General features: G+C 43.1%; 1 protein-coding gene across 1 annotated transcript; it reads left to right on the top strand.

The window, feature by feature from the left end:
• Window positions 1-9,332: 9,332 nt before the first annotated feature.
• Window positions 9,333-14,149, top strand: aar2 (AAR2 splicing factor). The gene is made up of 3 exons (XM_029259955.1): window positions 9,333-10,435; window positions 12,661-12,890; window positions 13,660-14,149. Exons 1-3 carry the CDS (start codon window positions 9,670-9,672, stop codon window positions 13,825-13,827), a joined length of 1,164 nt encoding a protein of 387 aa, XP_029115788.1. The 5' UTR covers window positions 9,333-9,669; the 3' UTR covers window positions 13,828-14,149.
• Window positions 14,150-18,739: the final 4,590 nt, after the last annotated feature.

The following is an 18,739-nucleotide window of genomic DNA, read 5'->3' as shown; positions in this document are numbered from 1 at the left end:
AACACAAGCACAAACAAGCACAATCTCAAATGCAGTCTCACATAAATAAAAGCACAAAAGTGCAGTCATTCAGCTAAAACATACTGTCTTATTACAACCTCGTTCTTATGACATTACCAGGATGAATCTTTATAGAACCAACAGCCTAGAGTGTCTCGGATGATCCCGCATGATTCTTTCTCTCCTCTTCTTCTCTTCTCACTGGGCAGCAATCTGCACATGACAGGAGCACATCTGTGCCCACTTTTCATCCATCTGAAACAGAATGTCTTTTAAAAACAAGATTAACTCAATCTCTTATGCTGAGAAACGTTCTGTTTGCTCTCTGTTGTATGTTGCTTTGGAGGAATACATCTGCCAAGCGAATAAACGTAAATGTAAGAGCATTTAGGGTCGATACGCTATTTTTCTTATTATACGTGAGTACAAAAAATAACTTAAAATAAAACAGGAACAGGAAGAATAATGCTTGCTGTGACTTGTTTTATGTTCTTTCGGTGATTAATGCTAAAAACAGTGTAGCCTACTAATATGCATATGAACTGTATAATTTGTCGGCTGTGAGTTAAATGGTATCGCTTTTACCACTTTATCTATTGCTGAATCTACTGGGGGGGGGGTGGTGGCATAGCAGGTTTCACTGGGTCCTGCTCTCTGGTAGGTCTGGGGTTTGAGTCCTGCTTGGGGTACCATGTGACAGACTGGTGTCCCATCCTGGATGTGTCCCCTCAGCCCTATACCCTGTGTTGCTGGGTTAGGCTCCTGTTTGCAGTGACCCTCCTTGGGACAAGTGGCTTCAGCCTGTGTGTCTGTGTGTGGGAACCTACTGCCTTAATTCCCGCACATTTTTTCTTGAAGAACTGCAAAGAATAAATACAAGGACAAATTTAAAATTAGTTATTAATGGTGTGGTGGCACAGCAGGTTTGACCTGTGCCTGCTTTCTGGGGGGTCTAGGGTTCGAATCCTGCTTGGGATGCCTTATGGTGGACCGGCGTCCTGTCCTGGTTGTGTCCCCCCTTCCTCCGCGCCCTGCACTGCCAGGTTAGGCTCCAGTTTGCAGTGACCCCATTTGGGACAAGTGGTTTCGGTGTGTATGTGTGAGCTTTCACAATAAATGTTTAGATTTAGGAAAGTATGCAGGTACAGTACTGAAGATGCTTATTTGAGAGGTCCCAATCATCTTGTAATATCTTTTTTTTCATCGTGTGACTTCTGTTCCATCAAAACACAGAACCCACAGATTATGATTGCAGCCAAGCACATGTGACACACCTCGGTAAGGTGCACAGTGGCCTTTGTATGCCCAGTCTGGATGTTCTTCATGTTTTAATGGTTTCAGAAATAAAAAGAAGTCATGAACACCGGGGCAGGAAATACAGAGTAAAATCTGGAAGCGGCATTAGATAACAAACTTTTTGGTAAGAAAGACAAGCAATAGGCTCATTTGGCTGAATTGGAAAGATATACTGTGCAGTGATTACATTTTTGTGATGTTCAGCTGTCAAGGCAACTAAAACAACATAAATGTGTCATGAATGATCTACAGCTGTTTGGTACATAGCTATCTATAAAAGTTATTCATATATTGTAGACTTTTAATTAATTAGTTATTTAAAATAGTTAATAGTTAGTTAATACTTAATGAAATATGCTTACACTGATTTACTGAACCAGTTTAGTAAATTTACATTTAATAATTTAGCAGATGCTTTTCCTCAAAGTGATGTACATCTCAAAGAAAAACACCATGAATGCATTAAATAACTTTTGGCTGATGAATCTGTATACTTAAGAATTACTAAAAAATATGAATTCCACAGAAGTTTTAAAAGCACATGCACACATATTTAGAGCTTTGAAAAATTGCACACATGCCTGATGGAAAAGTCTGCACAGAAAAAGTGTCCTTGGCCTATTGATAATACTATCAGGTTTGCTAACTATGGAATGAGAGATCAGGATTTGCTTTTTGTCAGAAGCTGTCCCCAAAAGAACTGAACTGTTTTTGTTTTAAACTAAAATGTAGTAAACTTTAAAGAAGAAATTTGTTTTATGGACAATCTCTGTCTGTAAAATTAAAATTTAGCTGCAGCAGAAATAGTTTAACTTATTTAACTGGAGCATTGCCAAAAGCCGGAGGGGGTGTGGTGGCACAGTGGCGCAGTGGCAAAGTGGGTTGGACCGCAGTCCTGCTGTCTGGTGGGTCTGGGGTTCGAGTCCCGCTTGGGATGCCTTGCAACGGACTGGCGTCCCATCCTAGGTGTGTCCCCTCCCCCTCCAGCCTTACGCCCTGTGTTGCCGGGTTAGGCTCTGGTTCCCTGTGACCCCGTAGGGGACAAGCGGTTCTGAAAATGTGTGTGTGTGAAATTGCCAAAAGCCTAAATATTTATATGGGTTCTAAACAGTGAAAAAGTTGAGAATCACTTGTTTAACTCATTCCTTCTTAATGTTAGTCAACCAGTATAAAGGATTAAGTGTGAAATTTCTTTAAGACATTTGTTTAGAGAAACATTTTGTGAGTAAAAATATGAATATGGAAAAAAATAAAAAGACATTATTGATTTATAAAGTAGTTTTCTGTGAAGCTGATTGCTGAATAGTCAGTGTGCTGTTGGTGTCTGATGTTCATGTACCCTGTTGCCAAGTATACCTATGATCTACTTAGTGCTCAAACATGGGGTTTATGCCCAATCCATGAGGTGCGCAGAAGTCCGATAACAGCTCATTGCTTGGGTTCAGATCGGGCAGGCTGTTCTTCCTGATTACATCCCTCCAGGTTCCTCATCGTTCTCTTGTATATGTGCACTGAAATCTCCCAGCAGGACTCGGGAATGTATAACTGGTCAATTCTATAGCACTGCATCCATGATCTCCAGAAAGGCTTGATATTCTGCACAGCTATTTGGTGCAGAAGCATACATATCCATCGGTTTTTCCCAATGTGACTTTTTCATTTACATTTTACATTTATTTATTTAGCAGACGCTTTTCTCCAAAGTGACTTCCAAGGAACTCTGTGTAGTGTTATCAGCCCACACACCTTATTCACCAAGGTGACTTACACTGCTACATACACTTCTTATGCTGAGTCACTCATCCATGCATCAGTAGAACACATTCTCTCTATCACTGACACACTAGACTTTTGGTCTCATTGAGGTGACTCTGTTGTTAGCTGGGACAAATTCCAACTGTACAGCACCCAGAGGTGGACTAGTGAATGTTCCCACACTCACCTGGAGTCTCTCATGTGGAGCAACTGTAGCGAAGGAGGGAGACCACTCCAGATCAACAAGTCAAGTAGCACAGCCAATACTGTGTATGGAAATAACACTTATTATGCGTTCTTCAGACGCTGCATGATCTCCAGCCCTTTCCAGTGTGGTGACATACCTTGTCCCGGCAGCAGGTTTCCATTGCATTGTCATATGAATGTGATACAATTTCTCTTCAAAACAGATTTTTTTTTTTATTTCACATTTGTTTCACAATTGTTAATTTATTCTTACAGACTATTTTGTTTATGAAAATGAATTGAAATGGATAAGAAAATTATTTTGAAAAACACATGAATAGGAGTTTTTGCATTTCAATATGCTTCTCGCCTCTGTGACTCGCTTCTGAAGTCACAGAACTCAACCACTTTAAGAAAACCACTTGTCCCTAGAAGTAATGTTGCTGATTTATTCTTCGTACCTCCTCACTACGCAGTCTCAAGATTTTTATGTTTTCAAGAGGCTATGAAGAGAACCACAATGATGAATGATGGAGTTAATTCATGAGAAATGAATGGCTGAGCGCATCGTGTCGCAGTAGGTAACCCTGGTGTCTCACATCACCTGAGCTCTGTGCTTGTGTCGGTTTCTATACGGTGTGGAGCCTAAAGACATGCATGGAACAAGGCAATAGTAAACAATTTCAGTGAAATACCATGAAAACCATGCAAATGGTTGCCTGAGTCAAAGCTGACTTAATGTCACTTACCTTTAATTTCCATGTCTAGCTAATACCTAAGAAGCAAGCAAATAGCAAGCAAAAATCGAGATTCTGATTTAGTTTTAAATGTTCCAATAATTGCATTAATATTATATAACAGTCTACACATTATTATTTAATTAATGATGCATTCAGTGTTTTAGATGTGGTTTGTAAATTCTAACCTACATCGTTTTTATAGCATTTGTATTTTTGCTTATTGGACATAAAGACTATAATATTATTAAAATGCTATTGCACAGACAAATTTGAACCCAGGTGCTAAACTACAGCTGATAGTGTGTTTGACTGGTGTATGGATGAGTGACCCATTGTAAGTAGAGTATCTAGCAGTGTAAGTCACCTTGGTGAATAAGGTGTGTGGGCTGATAACACTACAGAGGGTATGTTGGAAGTTGCTTTGGAGAAAAGCATCTGCTAAATAAATATAAATGAAACAATGTAAACTTGTACGTAGTTCCTTGTGGTCTGCATCTGTTCATGATATCTTCTTGTCTTTACTTCATGGCAGCTGCTCATTATGTTTCTAAATGACAAAACGAAAAGCTCACACAGCTGGTTTAAATAAACGGGCATTCCCGTGTATTTGCTTGTTTTCAACTTTACAGAGGAAGACTATCGTGTCTTTTTTGTGTATATAACTGGGTGGAAACCAAGAACATGCTTTAGGCAACACGATTTTCTTTGCATAATTGTTTTCTTTGATTTTAGGGGTTTCTCTATTCTTGACCAAAGCTTACAAATTGCTTAAACACTGACTCAGTCTGAGAGACAGGAAAAATTATACATTACAGGAAATCACATCCATGACTGTCTTCTTTGGCCCAGTTTCAGCAGAATTGGGACTGACAGCAGAAGGGAAAAAAAAAGCACCAAAGTGGGCCTTTCATAACCAAAATCCGCCAAGCAACCTTGAGTAGGTAGGTGCTGAGAAAGTAACTAAGGTCAAAGTCGCGTCCCTGCTGACAGGCTGTTGACAGGCTCATGCCCCCCCCCCACGCACCCCACCCCACCCCACCAGAACCCACCCAGCCCGGCCCCAGGAGAACCCATGTGTAACTCCGGCAAAACCCAACCCCCATCTCTCCACTCCTCCTGTCTCTGAGCTCCCGGGGATGTGCAACGAAACCGAAAGGGTTGTGATTGATGGCGGAAGTTTGCCGGACTTGATGAGACGGTTGCAGTTGGGTGAGACCCAAAGCTCAGCCCCAGCGGGCCATGACGGAGAGCGGAACCTGAGCGGCTCTCGCTCGGCGACGGACGGCAATGCTGGAGCGCGGAGCCCCGGGCAGCACAACACCGGGACCTCGGCCGCCGACGCGCTCCCTCCCTCTCCTCCGCACACAACAATACCAGCAGAAGCAGTAAAATCCTAAATAGGACACAAAAAGACACCGAGCGAGTGGCCCGGGCCGAGACGAGTGATCTCCCTCCGAGGACGCGCTGCCTGCTGCCTGCTGCCTCCTCCTGCTGCTGTTTTTTGCACGAGAGAAGTGACTGAGCGTGATTGAGTAAGAGCTGCGCGGCGGGGTCGCACATAATGGGAATTAGCGCTCCTGAGGACCACCCGATAAACCATGATAAATGGTAGGTGATCGGCACCCGATCCGCTCGCTCCCATCTCCTCTCCTCAGCGGCTGCCTCTCGCTCTATCACTTGCGAAATGTGTGTGCAGCTACCCTACGGACAGCCTTCAAGTTCCAAACAGGGAGCGAACTTTTACTCTTAAATCTGTATTGTCGGCTTTTTAAGTGCTGGCGGGCTGCGCGTGTGTTGAGTGATTTCCACATGTTGCGGGAAATGCTTGTAAATACAGGTTTAACGGTGGTGGTGGTGCGGGGGGGGAGAGTCTTCTCCCTCTTATGATCAAATAATAATCCCATTTTTGTGCAGCTCCATTCATTACTGCTGCTAATATTTTAGGTCCCTCAAAAGCCGACAAATTGTTACATCACTGCTTGCGTAAATGCTTTCAACTGCATCCTAAAGGGCTGGTATAGTTGTGTAAATGCTTTCAAATGCATCCTGCGAAGAGTTGGTAGTGCATCTTATTATCTGTCCATTCTGTTGGCAACAGGCCGCCTCAAACGACCTGGTGGAACTGTGAGTGTTTGCATTTGTTCATTCATTCACCCATCTATTGTTTTTCCTCAGTGCGTCACCAGGCCTGTGCTCTGTATCCTTGTGGTAACAGTACTGTTCGGAAGCATCACCTACAGCAGATGCAAGTGTAACTACTCAGAGATACTGAGCGCTTACAAAGAGCTGATCTTCACTGAGCTCCAGAACCTAGTATGTGCAAGTCGATCATGTCAACTTCATATGGAGAATTGAGACTGAAATTGAAAATGAAAACTAAGTGAAAGGCATAGAGTTCATTACATCTCACTGTCTGGTTGTGCTTACACTGACAATAAATGTAACAGAAATGGCAAAGTTCAACTGCATTTCAAATACGTATGGAAGATATATTTTACGGCATCTCTTACCTTTTTTAGGTGTGCTGTCCTATATGTCTTTCAAAGATGGTAATAAGAAGAGTAAGTCTTTAACGATAGCCCGTGTCTGATGTAAAAATGGGGCTGGTAGTGTTCAAATACTCTATCACATTTCTAAATTGAGGGCATGTTAGGGGAGCTCTATGTCCCTATGGTTTTGAAAGTATTTGCCCAAGTATGGCCTTAATTGCTACTAAATTGGTGGTTTACTGCCCTCTCCTGGATTGCTCCTAAACACTTTGTAATGATGGCACAGATGTGTGTTATCTACATCTTGGCTATTTTGAATGTTTTTAAAATGTCTCAGGATTATTAACTCAGACAAATTTATTTTTAGAATCTTACTGGGCCTTATACCACATCCAAGGAAAAGGACAGATGTCCTTCTGGAAAGGTACTGTGTCTGTCCTGTTTTCCTGTGCGTGTGTGCGTGTGTGTGTGTGTGCCTGTGTGTGCGCCTGTGTGTAGCTGTTGCTGTTATACATTTTTCATACAGAGTAATAGGCACATATAGCTATATGTCTATACATACATAATATATAAATTGTAAAGTATGTCACCATGTAATTTTTTAATTGTTTTTGATAAACTTTTATAGTGAATCTTGGTCGCTAAAGGATGTGCGGTGACATTGATATCAAGTTACTAGTATGGAATCTTTTTTTACTCTTTAATTCTCAATGGATTCTTCACTAGTGTCCAAAATCAGAATGAAGTCAAAAGTGGTATGCTGTTCTGATGTCAGAAATATTTCAGAGCTGTCACACCAGTCTGAAAAGCAGACTGCAGTCATTTTGTCTGAGTTGAAAATATGAAACCCTTCAGACCATTGAGGGCCAGAATTCCCCAACTGCACAATTTCAGGACCAGGGACAGCAGAGAGTTTTTTTTCTCCTCTCACGATCTGTGGTGATTCAAAGTTCTGCTATAGGGTCTACATTTCTACCTACAGTAAAGCTGGTGACGGGTAATCCTGCAAAGACATACAGACCTTCTGCACATTGTAGTGTCCAAAAAAATCTAAATAAGCATTGCTGAAACACTGTATTGTGGTCCAACAAAGCACAAAGAAATGCACAGAGAAGTTATGTTATGTTAGTTATATATGATAAATTAAAAAAAAAAATTAAAAATCCACAGAAGTACGCACACATACACACAGACACACGCAAAACCTATAAAATCACCTGATCCATCTTCCATCTGGATTTTCTTTTTTCGTTATGCCCAATCAAGTGTGCCATAACGGTATACTCTTTGTGACGTGAGGATATGAGAAAAAAAGCAACCAGCAGTAGTCTGAAAACAGAAGTCTGTCTAAAACTGTAAAATTTCACGTCTCTTGGTCTGCATACCAAAAATACACAACAACAAAATGAACTGGACTTGTACAAATTCTGACCATAATCACTGTCGATATGAAATGGCACACAAAGTAGTCAATTGCATTATCTTTCCTCTCAACATATCTCCACTATAGGTGCAACACATTCTGAGGTCAATCTATGGCATGACGCAGTTGTTCAAGTGCCAGAATACAGGACGTTCGCAACAGGAGGTGGGAAAGACTGTGGAGAAGATGGAGCAGCTAATAAGAGCAAACTGCAGACGTGCTCATCCGGTAAGGCACGCATCTATCACACACACACACACACACACACACACGGAACAAAAACTCAAAACAGAAATTTGACTATATTTCATACGGTTATGTTAAGCGAAAATAACTGAACAAAACAAGGTGAAACGATGTTAAGTTTACTCAATCCTGTTGTGGTGTTGTAAATTTTCAGGGTAAAAGGCCAAAAAATGAAACGTGTGAAACAGCAAGGGGCCTGAAGCGTCGAAGGAGGAAGAAAAAGAAAATCATTGAGGCCTTGATATTGTGCTGGCAGAAGTTACAGGCCATATATGTTCCTAAACCAAGAAGCAGAGGGTAATCGCAGATTATTTCAAACTGCATTGTCCTCCTGCAGGGCTCATTTAAACCCGAAACTGAAAGAATCATATAGCTAATATATGACTGCAACTATGTTTAGTGTTTCCTGCCAGTGGCTTGTCGGTTAAATGTAAGCGTCGGACGTAAGTGCTGACGTGGCCACGCTTCGTACGTTCATGTGATGGTTCAAATAAAGCTATTCAAACATATATCTGAATGTATGCTTTAGACATGATTGTATGTGAACATTTATGATGTACAGATTATAACAACTTGAGACACAAAAATATAAAGTTTGCATAACTGTTTTGTTTAAAATGGTGCTGTCTGTTTGACATAAAGTGAAACGAATTAATGCAGAAGATGCTTTATTAAAAAGCATACCATACTGTCCTTATTTTGGTGAGTAGATATACGGAAACATATGAATAATACGAAAATATGCATATTATCGGACACATGAAAATTTGAATGTAAACATTTTAAAATGTGTATATGTGGAATAGTTTTAAAATGGCTACTTGCTTTGTTGGTGCTTTAGAACTGGAAAGTTACATGGGTGTATCTGAGGACATAAACGGAAACTTTAATAAATAACTCCTCACGCTATGGGTTGGAACTGGGAAGGTATGAATTATTAATAATTAAGTGCTCGGTGCTTTGTTGAACTGTTAAAGGTTACACTATTATTGTATTGCTATAAAACATGTAACGACGAAAAATAATTTTGTATTTTACATTTCAGCATAAAACAGAATTATGTAAACAATCGTGGTTTGTCTTCATTTTCTCAAACTGAGGACAGACAGTGTTAACGGAACTTCTGGAAAGAAGTGGTGTTTCACGGTAGGACGGCGCGGCAGCGGAACCAATTTTCAGTGGAATGTGTTTCTGAACCGTGGCGGGCAGGAATTACGAGTGCACTGCAGAAAACGGAAGCGTTGGGCAAGTCGTAGGCTGAGAGGGAATGAGGTCAAGTAGTTCCTCACGTTGTTTGTATATTTATTAGCGAGATATTTTTTAAACCATAAAACACAGCGGTCGACGGCTCTCCTAACTTCTTCGGGAGCCAAAGTTAGGACTTCCTACCGCTACGTAGTTAGCTAATCCCGGCGTTCCCCGATGCTGCTCTGAGAAGAAGAAGCTTTCAGCGTTTGACTCGAGAACTTCACTCTCTGTGTGTCGCTGCAGTTATATAATATATGATCTGAAGGACCGTAAAGGCACAGCGCTCATGGCTGCAGGGGACATGGACCCGGACTTGGCGAGGAGGCTCTTCGAAGAAGGCGCTACCCTGGTTCTCTTGGGGGTTCCGGAGGGCACCGAGCTGGGAATCGACTACAAGAGCTGGCAGGTAGGCCCCCGCTTCCGCGGGTTGAAGATGATCCCGCCCGGGCTGCACTTCCTACACTACAGCTCCAGGGACCGGCTGCTTGGGGGCGGCGGGGAGACGGGTCCACGGACGGGCCTCTTCGTCTCCCTGCAGCCCCGCGAGCTGCTGCTGGCGCACTGGGACGACAAGGAGGAGGACCTGGACTTCTCGGCCTCCCGCGACGAGGAGCAGCTGGGCCGCGTGAGGGCGGGCCTGCGGGACCTCGACCCTTTCCTGGGCCCCTACCCGTACGACGTCATGCGCAAGTGGGTGTCGCTGACCGACCGGCTCACGATGGAGGTGGCCGGCGCCCTGCAGCCGCTCAACGGCCGGGTCTGCTCCTTCAGCGAAGTGGAACCCGAGCTGCAGCTGCCGCACACCAAGGACCGCGTGGAGCACAAGCTGCCTCGCAACGACACAGAGTGCCAGAGCATGCGGGAGGGCCTGGAGCGCCTGCCCCGTATGAAGCAGCGGGCCGGCACGGAGCTTCGCTTCTCCCATATCCCTAAGCAGACGTACCCGCCCGGGGCCACCCCGGAGCAGATCACGCAGTGCAGCATGGACTTCAGCTACGCCCTGGAGCGCCTGCTGGAGAGCCGCTACCCGCAGGAGGCGCTGCACGTGCTGGGTGGGTGAGCCGCGCGTGACTGGGTTTACAGCACAACTGCACATGGCTTCACCGGTGTACATGGGGTGGGCTCTGGACTCCAAGCGGGGTTCAAAGCACAGGGGCTCCTAACGTTTAATTACATAGATTAATATATTCTTGCATTGATCAAGCATGGGGACCACTGGTCCATTTACATTTATTTATTTAGCAGACACTTTTCTCCAAAGTGACTTCCAATGAACTCTATGTAGTGTCATGAGCCCACACACCTTATTCACTGCGGTGACTCTCACTGCTAGATACACTACTTACACTGGGTCACTCATCCATTCATCAGTGGGAGAAAGTAAGAAAGAAAGTAAGAGCACACTCTCTCTGTCACTCACACACTATGGGTGAACCTGATCAGCATGTCTTTGGACTGTGGGAGGAAACCAGAGCACCCGGCGGAAACCCACGCAGACACGGAGAGAACATGCAAACTCCACACAGACTGAGTGGAGATCAAACCCATGTCCTCTCACGCCACCCAGGCGCTGTGAGGCAGCATCACTACTCACTGTGCCACTCATCAGTGGTGATGTTGTTATGGCTTCCAGTTTACCACCATGATTGTCTCACTTGTTTGTCTGTAAATACTGGAGGCACCTGGAACCACAGCAAATTCCTTGTGTGCATCAGCACACTTGGCCAATAAAACGCATTCTGATTCTTATATAAACAACCATCTGTAACCGTGGCAACCAATATATGTGTACTTCCTGCTTCCATTCACTTTGATGGTCCCAGTCAGTCACAACCGTTGACTAATGTAAGTTCAGTAACACAACTGGAATGGCAGATATAACGCTCCATTTATAAATCTGATTTAAAGTTGTATGAAGTTACTTATCCGAAGGTCGCAGGTTTGATCCCCACCTCCGGCTGTATTACCCTTGAACAAGGTACTTACCCTGAATTGCTCCAGTAAAATTACCTGGCTGTATGAAAAGGTAAATAATTGTAAGCTTGTAATAATTGTGACCTTAACATTCTAAGTCGCTTTGTAGAAAAGCATCAACTAAATTAATAAATGTAAATTTAATCAGCTTGTTATTGAAATACAGGTAGAAGAAATTGGTTTTTCTACAAAGTGGACTCAACTGAAATAAAATTATGAATCGGTCCAGTAAACTTACTGGTGCATATTTATTTAGCTGATATTTTTTTCCAAAGTGCTTACAGTGACTTAACAGCTTATTCAACTGCACAGTTTTCATTGGAGCAATTCACAAAAAGTACCTTGCTCTGGGGTACTGCAGTAGGAGGTGGGTTTCAAACCTGGGCTTTTCAAGTGCTAGGTGGCAGCTGTCACTACTGTGCCACCTACTGGCATGCTTATTTCTTTAATTCAGTTAAGTCCTTTTCACAGCAGTTTCTTTTTTTTAAATAAGGTATTTTGTGAACATTTGATCAGGAAACAAGTTGACTTGTCTTTGCCACTCTTCTGTAGCAGTTCCTAGGGATGCTGGGCACTGCGTTTCTCTGTTTGCCTACTTTGTTCCATACAAATACTGCCCAGGTCAGCTATGTGTATTCACGCTTTTCACCGGTACCGTAGTTATTTCTCACTCATTTCCATTTCAGAAAGGTGCGTGACTTAATGTTACAGTAGCAGTGAATTTTCCTGTTATACACTTAGTTTGCAATACACACAGCTAAACACTGACTGAGCTTTTGTGTTCTGTTGATATGTTGCTTTTGACCTTTCTCCTTTTGGGGCAGCACGGTGGCACAGCGAGCAGTGCTGCTGTGTCACAGCACCTGGGTGGTGCGAAGGAACATGGGCTCGATCCCGCTCAGTCTGTGGAGTTTGCATGTTCTCCCCATGTCTGTGTGGGTTTCCTCCAGGTGTTCTGGTTTCCTTCCACAGTCCAAAGACATACTGCTCAGGTTTCCCCATTGTGTGTGTGTGTGTGTGTGTGTGTGTGTGTGTGTGTGTGTGAGACAGAGAGTGTGTTCCACTGATGTATGGATGAACAACCCAGTGTAAGTAGTGTATCTAGCAGTGTAAGTGACCTTGGTGAATAAGGTGTGTGGGCTGATAACACTACGTAGAGTTCATTGTAAGTCGCTTTGGAGAAAAGCATCTAAGTAAATAAATGTAATATAAATGATCTTGAATGTAATGTTCTGCATTTACATTTAGTGAAGTTTTATTCTTGCCTTGGCTACCTTTTGACAGGCCTGTGTCTGTCCTCCAGGTGAGCTGCAGTTTGCCTTTGTGTGTTTCCTCATTGGTAATGCGTATGAGGGCTTTGAGCACTGGAAGAAGCTTCTGGTACTGCTGTGTCGCTCGGAGGCAGCCATGCACACACGCCGCGACCTCTACCTGGGCCTCATCGCTGTGCTCTACCACCAGCTCGGGGAGATCCCGCCTGACTTCTTTGTTGACATTGTTTCCCAGAATAACTTCCTGACCTCCACGCTGCAGGTTTGTGGCTATCCCCCTTTGAAGTGGGAAAGAGCTGGGTGCACTCTGAAACCTTCTCACAGTCATGACAGCAGCAAGTACAAAAGCAGAACATAGTGTCAGCAGGTACATATGTGCCTCTCTGACATACTGTATTCCCTTAAATTGTACAGCTGACACGCATACACAGTACACAGTACCAGCCAAACGATGGAGTACACTTGCTGGGAACTAGTTTTCTTCATAGTTGACAATGTTTTGACAGTTGACAGCACTTTTGTTCTTCACCAGGTAGTTGTTGCATAACTTCCATGTGTATTTTATATTGCTTTCTTGCTGAAAAATGCAGAACTGTCCAGCTAGCTGTAATCCTGTTAGAATGGCTTGCCTTTGAAGTGTGCTATCATAGACATCCTGGCTGAGACTGTCAAGGACTTGTTAAAGATCACCAACTCTGTCACCACCAAAGCAACCCAGACCATTACACTGACTCCTCCATGCAGCACAGTGGGAACCACACATCTGCTCCCTCTCTCTGCATCTTACAAATACTTCTCAAATGCCTGGTTTCTGTTTTTTTGTTATGTTTTTGCACAGGCAAATCTGGGTTTTAGCATGTGTACCCAGAGTTTTGACTGGTTCTGTACTTGAATAGCTGAAGGAATAATGGTGATTTTGGGAAACACTAGCAGCTTTTCAGCAGCTGTGTATCGACTCTTTCAGTGTTTATGGAAATGATTGCTGATGCTCACCCCTTTTTTTTTTTTTTTTTCTCCCCTCCACTCTCAAGGACTTTTTCCAGTTTGCCACTGGCCCCGGAGTGGATGCCACACTCCGAAAACGGGCAGAGAAGTTCAAAGCCCACCTGACCAAGAAGTTCCGCTGGGACTTTGAGATGGAGCTTGACGACTGCGCCCCGGTCATTGTGGAGCTCCCTGAGGGCTTTGTCCTGGACTGAGTGTGAGAGGTGGTCCTGTTACTGGCATTAGTGGTGACATGGACTGGGAAGGTAATGACCATGTAGGGTGCGTTAAGAGTTTCAAAGAGGATCTTCTCACCTGAAGACGGAAGGGATTGAAGTCAGTTTGGCTGTGTGCACTTGGTATGGTTGAACAAACACTTTCTGTAGTTTTGTTAACAGATGTTTCACAAGCCAAGTTCTCTGTGAAAGGAAGTGTCCGCTAGCAAAATCAGAGGCACCAGTGCTGTTGAAATGTCACTTCTGTTGCAGCAATTGTATTGTTGCTGTCAGAAGTCTGGCTTTTTTTATTTTTTTATTTTTTAAATCTTTAAAAAATTCTTATTTCTCCTTTGTTTGCCTTCTAGTAGAACAGGTGCAGAATAAAATTTTCATTTTCTCACATTTTATTTTCCTTTCTTAATTCTGGAAAGTAAAGTTAGTTTTTCCTGTTCTCGATGACTACAAAATATATATGTTGTGTCTGTTGAGAATTTATTTTTTTATGGGAAGAACATGCATTTTAAGGTTTGTGTGAACCCCTCGTGAGGGTCTGTCGTCTTTATCATTATTTGAGTCCACTAGATGGCAGGCTACACATTTTTTGACCCTTGAAAGTGCATTGAGTTTAATGAATGTAGAATTCATAGATGTATCAATGTGTGATTGACCAAAATAATTTCTTGTGGTTGTGTGTGTGTATTTCAATTCAGTTGGTCCTTGAAACCATACAGATTTTTTCTCAAGAAGCACCCTTCTTTATGTCAGGAATTTCCGATTTTTGAGAGTACAGACCTTTCTCATGAGTCTACAAGGTGGGTTACTTTAAAAACATAGCAGCTCTTTTAGGCAGCTGATTAGATAAATTTGCTGCTTTGAGAGTCATGCTCCTTTATGTTGCCATTTACTTGTTTGCTTCTCTGTTGTCTTTACCTTTAGCCTCTGGGTTATTTATCATAGTGGCTGGTGCAGGGACACACTGTCATCAAGCTTTTCACTGGCTGTCTGCATTCATGCCACTATCTGAACGCTGCTTTTCAGACCCAAGTCAAGTGAAGACGCCCCGCTGTTTAGGGAGAGAAAAGGGGTTACTTATTTTTTTAAAGTCTGCCCCCCGTGCAAATACTTTGAAACTTAGTATGAGTTAAAATTATTTTCGATTCCATGAAAATAAAATGAACTTAAACAGAACCATCCTTGTGAAATCTGTATGTGCTATAAAGTCTACTGGGGGAAGGGAGGAGGTGGTGGGGTTCATTACGGGTGGTGTCTGCTATCCCAATTTCTCTGACTACATTGAAAGGGACAAATCCTTTCATTAACAGTCACTGACAACTGGAAACAGAGCTCATTGCCTTCCCCCAGGATGCTCAAGCACTCCGCTTTCCCCATGGTGGCAAGCAGAATCCTTCCTTTTTGACCAGAGTTCAGGCTTCTTCTTCTTCTTTTTTTTTTTTTTTTAAGTTTTGGAATGTGTCTGAACTGGGATCCTTAAAGTATTGAGGAGACCACTGCCGCAATTACAGTAATGGGGCCTTTTGCTGCCTGATCTTAACTCAGGAGAGGCTGTCTTTTAGAGCGTATAAGCATTTGCTCTTACTCTCCTACTGTTTTTAATTAGTGCCGTGGGCTAGCTAGCGCTTCGGGAGACCAACTTTGGCCTCATGCAAGGCTTCATTGCATCTGACCAGTACAAACGTATATTTTGCATGATCCATGTATGTGGTATGTGTGGGTTCTTTCACTTGGGATGCAACAGTCAAGGTTTTTGTGCTGATTTTTATAGCTGTTTTTAATCTTTAATTTGGCTTAGTCAATTCAAACCGAGTGTCTTTTAATCATTCTGAAGTGATATAATACAAATTACTAGTTTGTGTTTATTCAAAATTGGTTATGGGGAATGGCAAATTGAGTAAGTCCTTGCTTTAAAATGCTTGTTTGTACGCATTATTTTTTTTCATCGAACTCTGGAAATATGCGTTCTCCAAGTTTAGGCTGTCACTATCAAAAACGTTAAATTGTGAAATAGAATGCAAAAAAGCTGACTAATTAGAGAACTGTTCTGTATTGTAATATTGTTACAGTATACAGATGCCGGTGCTTTGTAGGTCACTTTTGCAATATGGTTTGTTTATTACTTTAAAATTGGTTACCTTAATACCTTACTGCTGCCAATAAACTACATAATAATAATAATATGCATTTGTTTATATGTAATATGGCCAGATTTCAAGAATTTTTCTGCTCAAATTTATAACATTCCCATGGCCTTCATACACGTAATTGTTCAACTTTAACTTCTAAATCAATCTGCCTGTCAGATAGCATAAATAAAAACATCCAGTACCGATCCTTGCTTGATTGTTGACGCATTTCCTCAGCTGTATGTATGAGTAGTCATGTTGCTTAGCACACAAACCTAATGTTATCTGCCACTTTTCAGAAAAGTGTTAGCTACTTGAATAAGGGAATAGATAAAGGTACATTTTAACTGTAATAATATTTAAATACCCTTTACTTGCAAGGATTTCAGACTTGGATTTCAAATGCTATTTTTATTAAGTTTAAGTCCTTGGTAATTCTGCACTAACTCTTAGTCCAGGTATGGTACTGTTTCTTTTTCTCTGTTAATGAAATGCTTTGCACTAAATGTGCATATTGATAAAAAAACAAAATGCAAGTAGCTGATGCTGATTGGATGTGGAAAATGCAAAAATGCAGACCTGCATTGTCTGACTGAGAGACTGGCCTGAAGCACATTGTGAGGCTCCTGAGAGGAGTGGCTCGCAGGTGCAGGGGATTAACCCCAGAGCTGCGTTCAAGGCCAGAAAGAGTCGCAGACACACTGAGTCAAGAGGCAAAGGGTCCTGTAGATGGGGGTGTTATCCCAGCAGGTGCCTGTCTGTCTTGCTAAGCTTGGTGCTGTCAGAGCTCAGTGGTCCAGACCCACTAGGCTCTCTACCTGTCAGGTTGCATCTTCCTCGTCAGCATGAATTTGGTTGAGTCAAAAACTAACCTGGTCCTACTTCTCAGGGTACTTTGTTGCCCCCCAAATGAGCCTCCTATGTAGTGTTTCCTGGAAAGCTATGCGGCAAAACTCCGCCTCTGCTGTTCCTTAGCCAATTAAATTAAACCACCTACAGGGTCTCAGCTCTACGGTTATACAGAAAAAAACATTCAACTGGCCAAGCGAGGGATAGGGAGGTTTTCACTGAATATCCTGCCAGGCAGGAGGCTCATTTGAGGGCAACAAAGTCTCAACACTGTTCTACACTGTCAGAGCAATTCTTCCCAGCATGCATCTGTCTCTTCAAGAAATGACTCTATTATCATGCTATTATGCTTTTGAGAGAACTTTCCAAGCATGCATCCTCACTCACTGATCTAGTTCCTACCAAGGTATCTGGTCCATGAAGTTGTAGGTCTGATTATCCACAAAGAAAGAGTTCAGAAATGCCCCCCCCCCAGTCTTCAATATGTTATGTGCCATGTATCTTTTCATTTCCAGTAAGTTATACAGAGGTCAGGGTTCTAGGTCTCTGCTTTCTGTTCTAGGTGTAGAGGACTCTTAATAGTGTGAGTTGTTCGCAAGCTGTTCTGTATAATTTGCACAATGCCATCCATATTTTTAGCTAGTACAGTGTGGGGTAAAGTGTACACATACCTCTGTGTCTCTGTGACTCTTGAGCTGAGGACTGACACTTGATGGGCACATGTGAATTTAGTGTCTTATGTCTACTTTCAAACCTTGTATTTATATTCCACAGCCTTTATGAAAATGAGTGCAGCTCACACAGACTACGTGTTTTACTTTCCACTCCCGTTTAGATCCCTTGAGGTCAGTTTTATTTACTCAGTACTTCCATGGGTTCCGCGCAGCTACGGAGACTTGCCATTTCACGTGGATTTCTGTCCAGACCTGCAGCCAACACATGCATAATTCTGAAATCGAGAGCTCGCAGTTGGCTAACCTTCTGGACTTCTGTGCGTGGGTCTCCCACACTGTGAGGGAATTTCTGGGAGTGGCACGTGTGCAGGTTGACGATATCTTGTGCTTTTGTGCTTGCCAACATGTCAGAAGCTCTCAGACAGTGCCCGACACTTTCACACCATGGCTGTAAGCCTTTGAGCTGGTCTCTCATGTTCTGGCTCTGCGAAGATGGCGGGAGGGGTTTGGATGGGAGCGGAGAGGCAGCACATCTGCGAGATGCTGGAGCAGGCAGGTCCACGTGCTGCACAGGCTACAGCTGTATCTGCATTGGGGGAGGGTATTGACCTAGGGAGATCGCCGAGAGGAACGCATTGAGCCCGGTTTCCCCTTTTCTCACAGCTGCTATAGAGCCTGCTCTCAGGTTTCACTGACTACAGCTTCTTTCTAAACAAAGTTCATTCCATCTCGATTTCCACCTGAACTCCCTTTCCCGCTATGACTTCTGCCCTTTGACCTCCACCACTCTTAACTTGGAGGGGAAGTGTGAACTGGTTTATTAGAACTAGAGTCTGCACACATGCTCTTGGAAGTATAAGACTCAGATGTGTGTGTTACCAATATTGTGTGATACGTTCATATGGCTGAAACGTGGATGGTGGTGGGTTGGCTTTGCTTATCTGGGGCAAAGCCAACAGCCATGTGATCATAGCAGGCAGACCTGTGAGCCTAAGAATATCTCAGGCATAACAGTCAGATTTTAGCAAAGCTGCACCAAACAGGTCCACCTCTAACTCAGGCCTAGTCTTTGAGCGAAGACTGCTTAAAGAGGCGTTTACACAGGAACGTTAGGTGCGAAGAGTCCATTTCATCCACACAGTTTCACGGTGTGACCTACAGGCCATCCTGTGACACTGGGAGTCACAATGTCCAACAGACATACTCAATGAAGTCTTTGAAATCCGCAGCTTTGATTCTCACATT

The sequence above is a fragment of the Scleropages formosus genome, chromosome 2, assembly GCF_900964775.1.
Source record: "Scleropages formosus chromosome 2, fSclFor1.1, whole genome shotgun sequence".
NCBI classification, from domain to species: domain Eukaryota; kingdom Metazoa; phylum Chordata; class Actinopteri; order Osteoglossiformes; family Osteoglossidae; genus Scleropages; species Scleropages formosus.
Note: the sequence above shows the minus strand (reverse complement) of the source record. Positions and strands in the feature narration are given on the sequence as shown.

Coding starts and splice junctions, on each gene's coding strand:
- aar2 (XM_029259955.1), top strand. CDS start 9,670: ATGGCTGCAGGGGACATGGACCCGGACTTGGCGAGGAGGCTCTTCGAA. Junction 10,436..12,660: donor GGAGGCGCTGCACGTGCTGG/GTGGGTGAGCCG, acceptor TCTGTCCTCCAG/GTGAGCTGCAGTTTGCCTTT. Junction 12,891..13,659: donor TCCTGACCTCCACGCTGCAG/GTTTGTGGCTAT, acceptor TCCACTCTCAAG/GACTTTTTCCAGTTTGCCAC.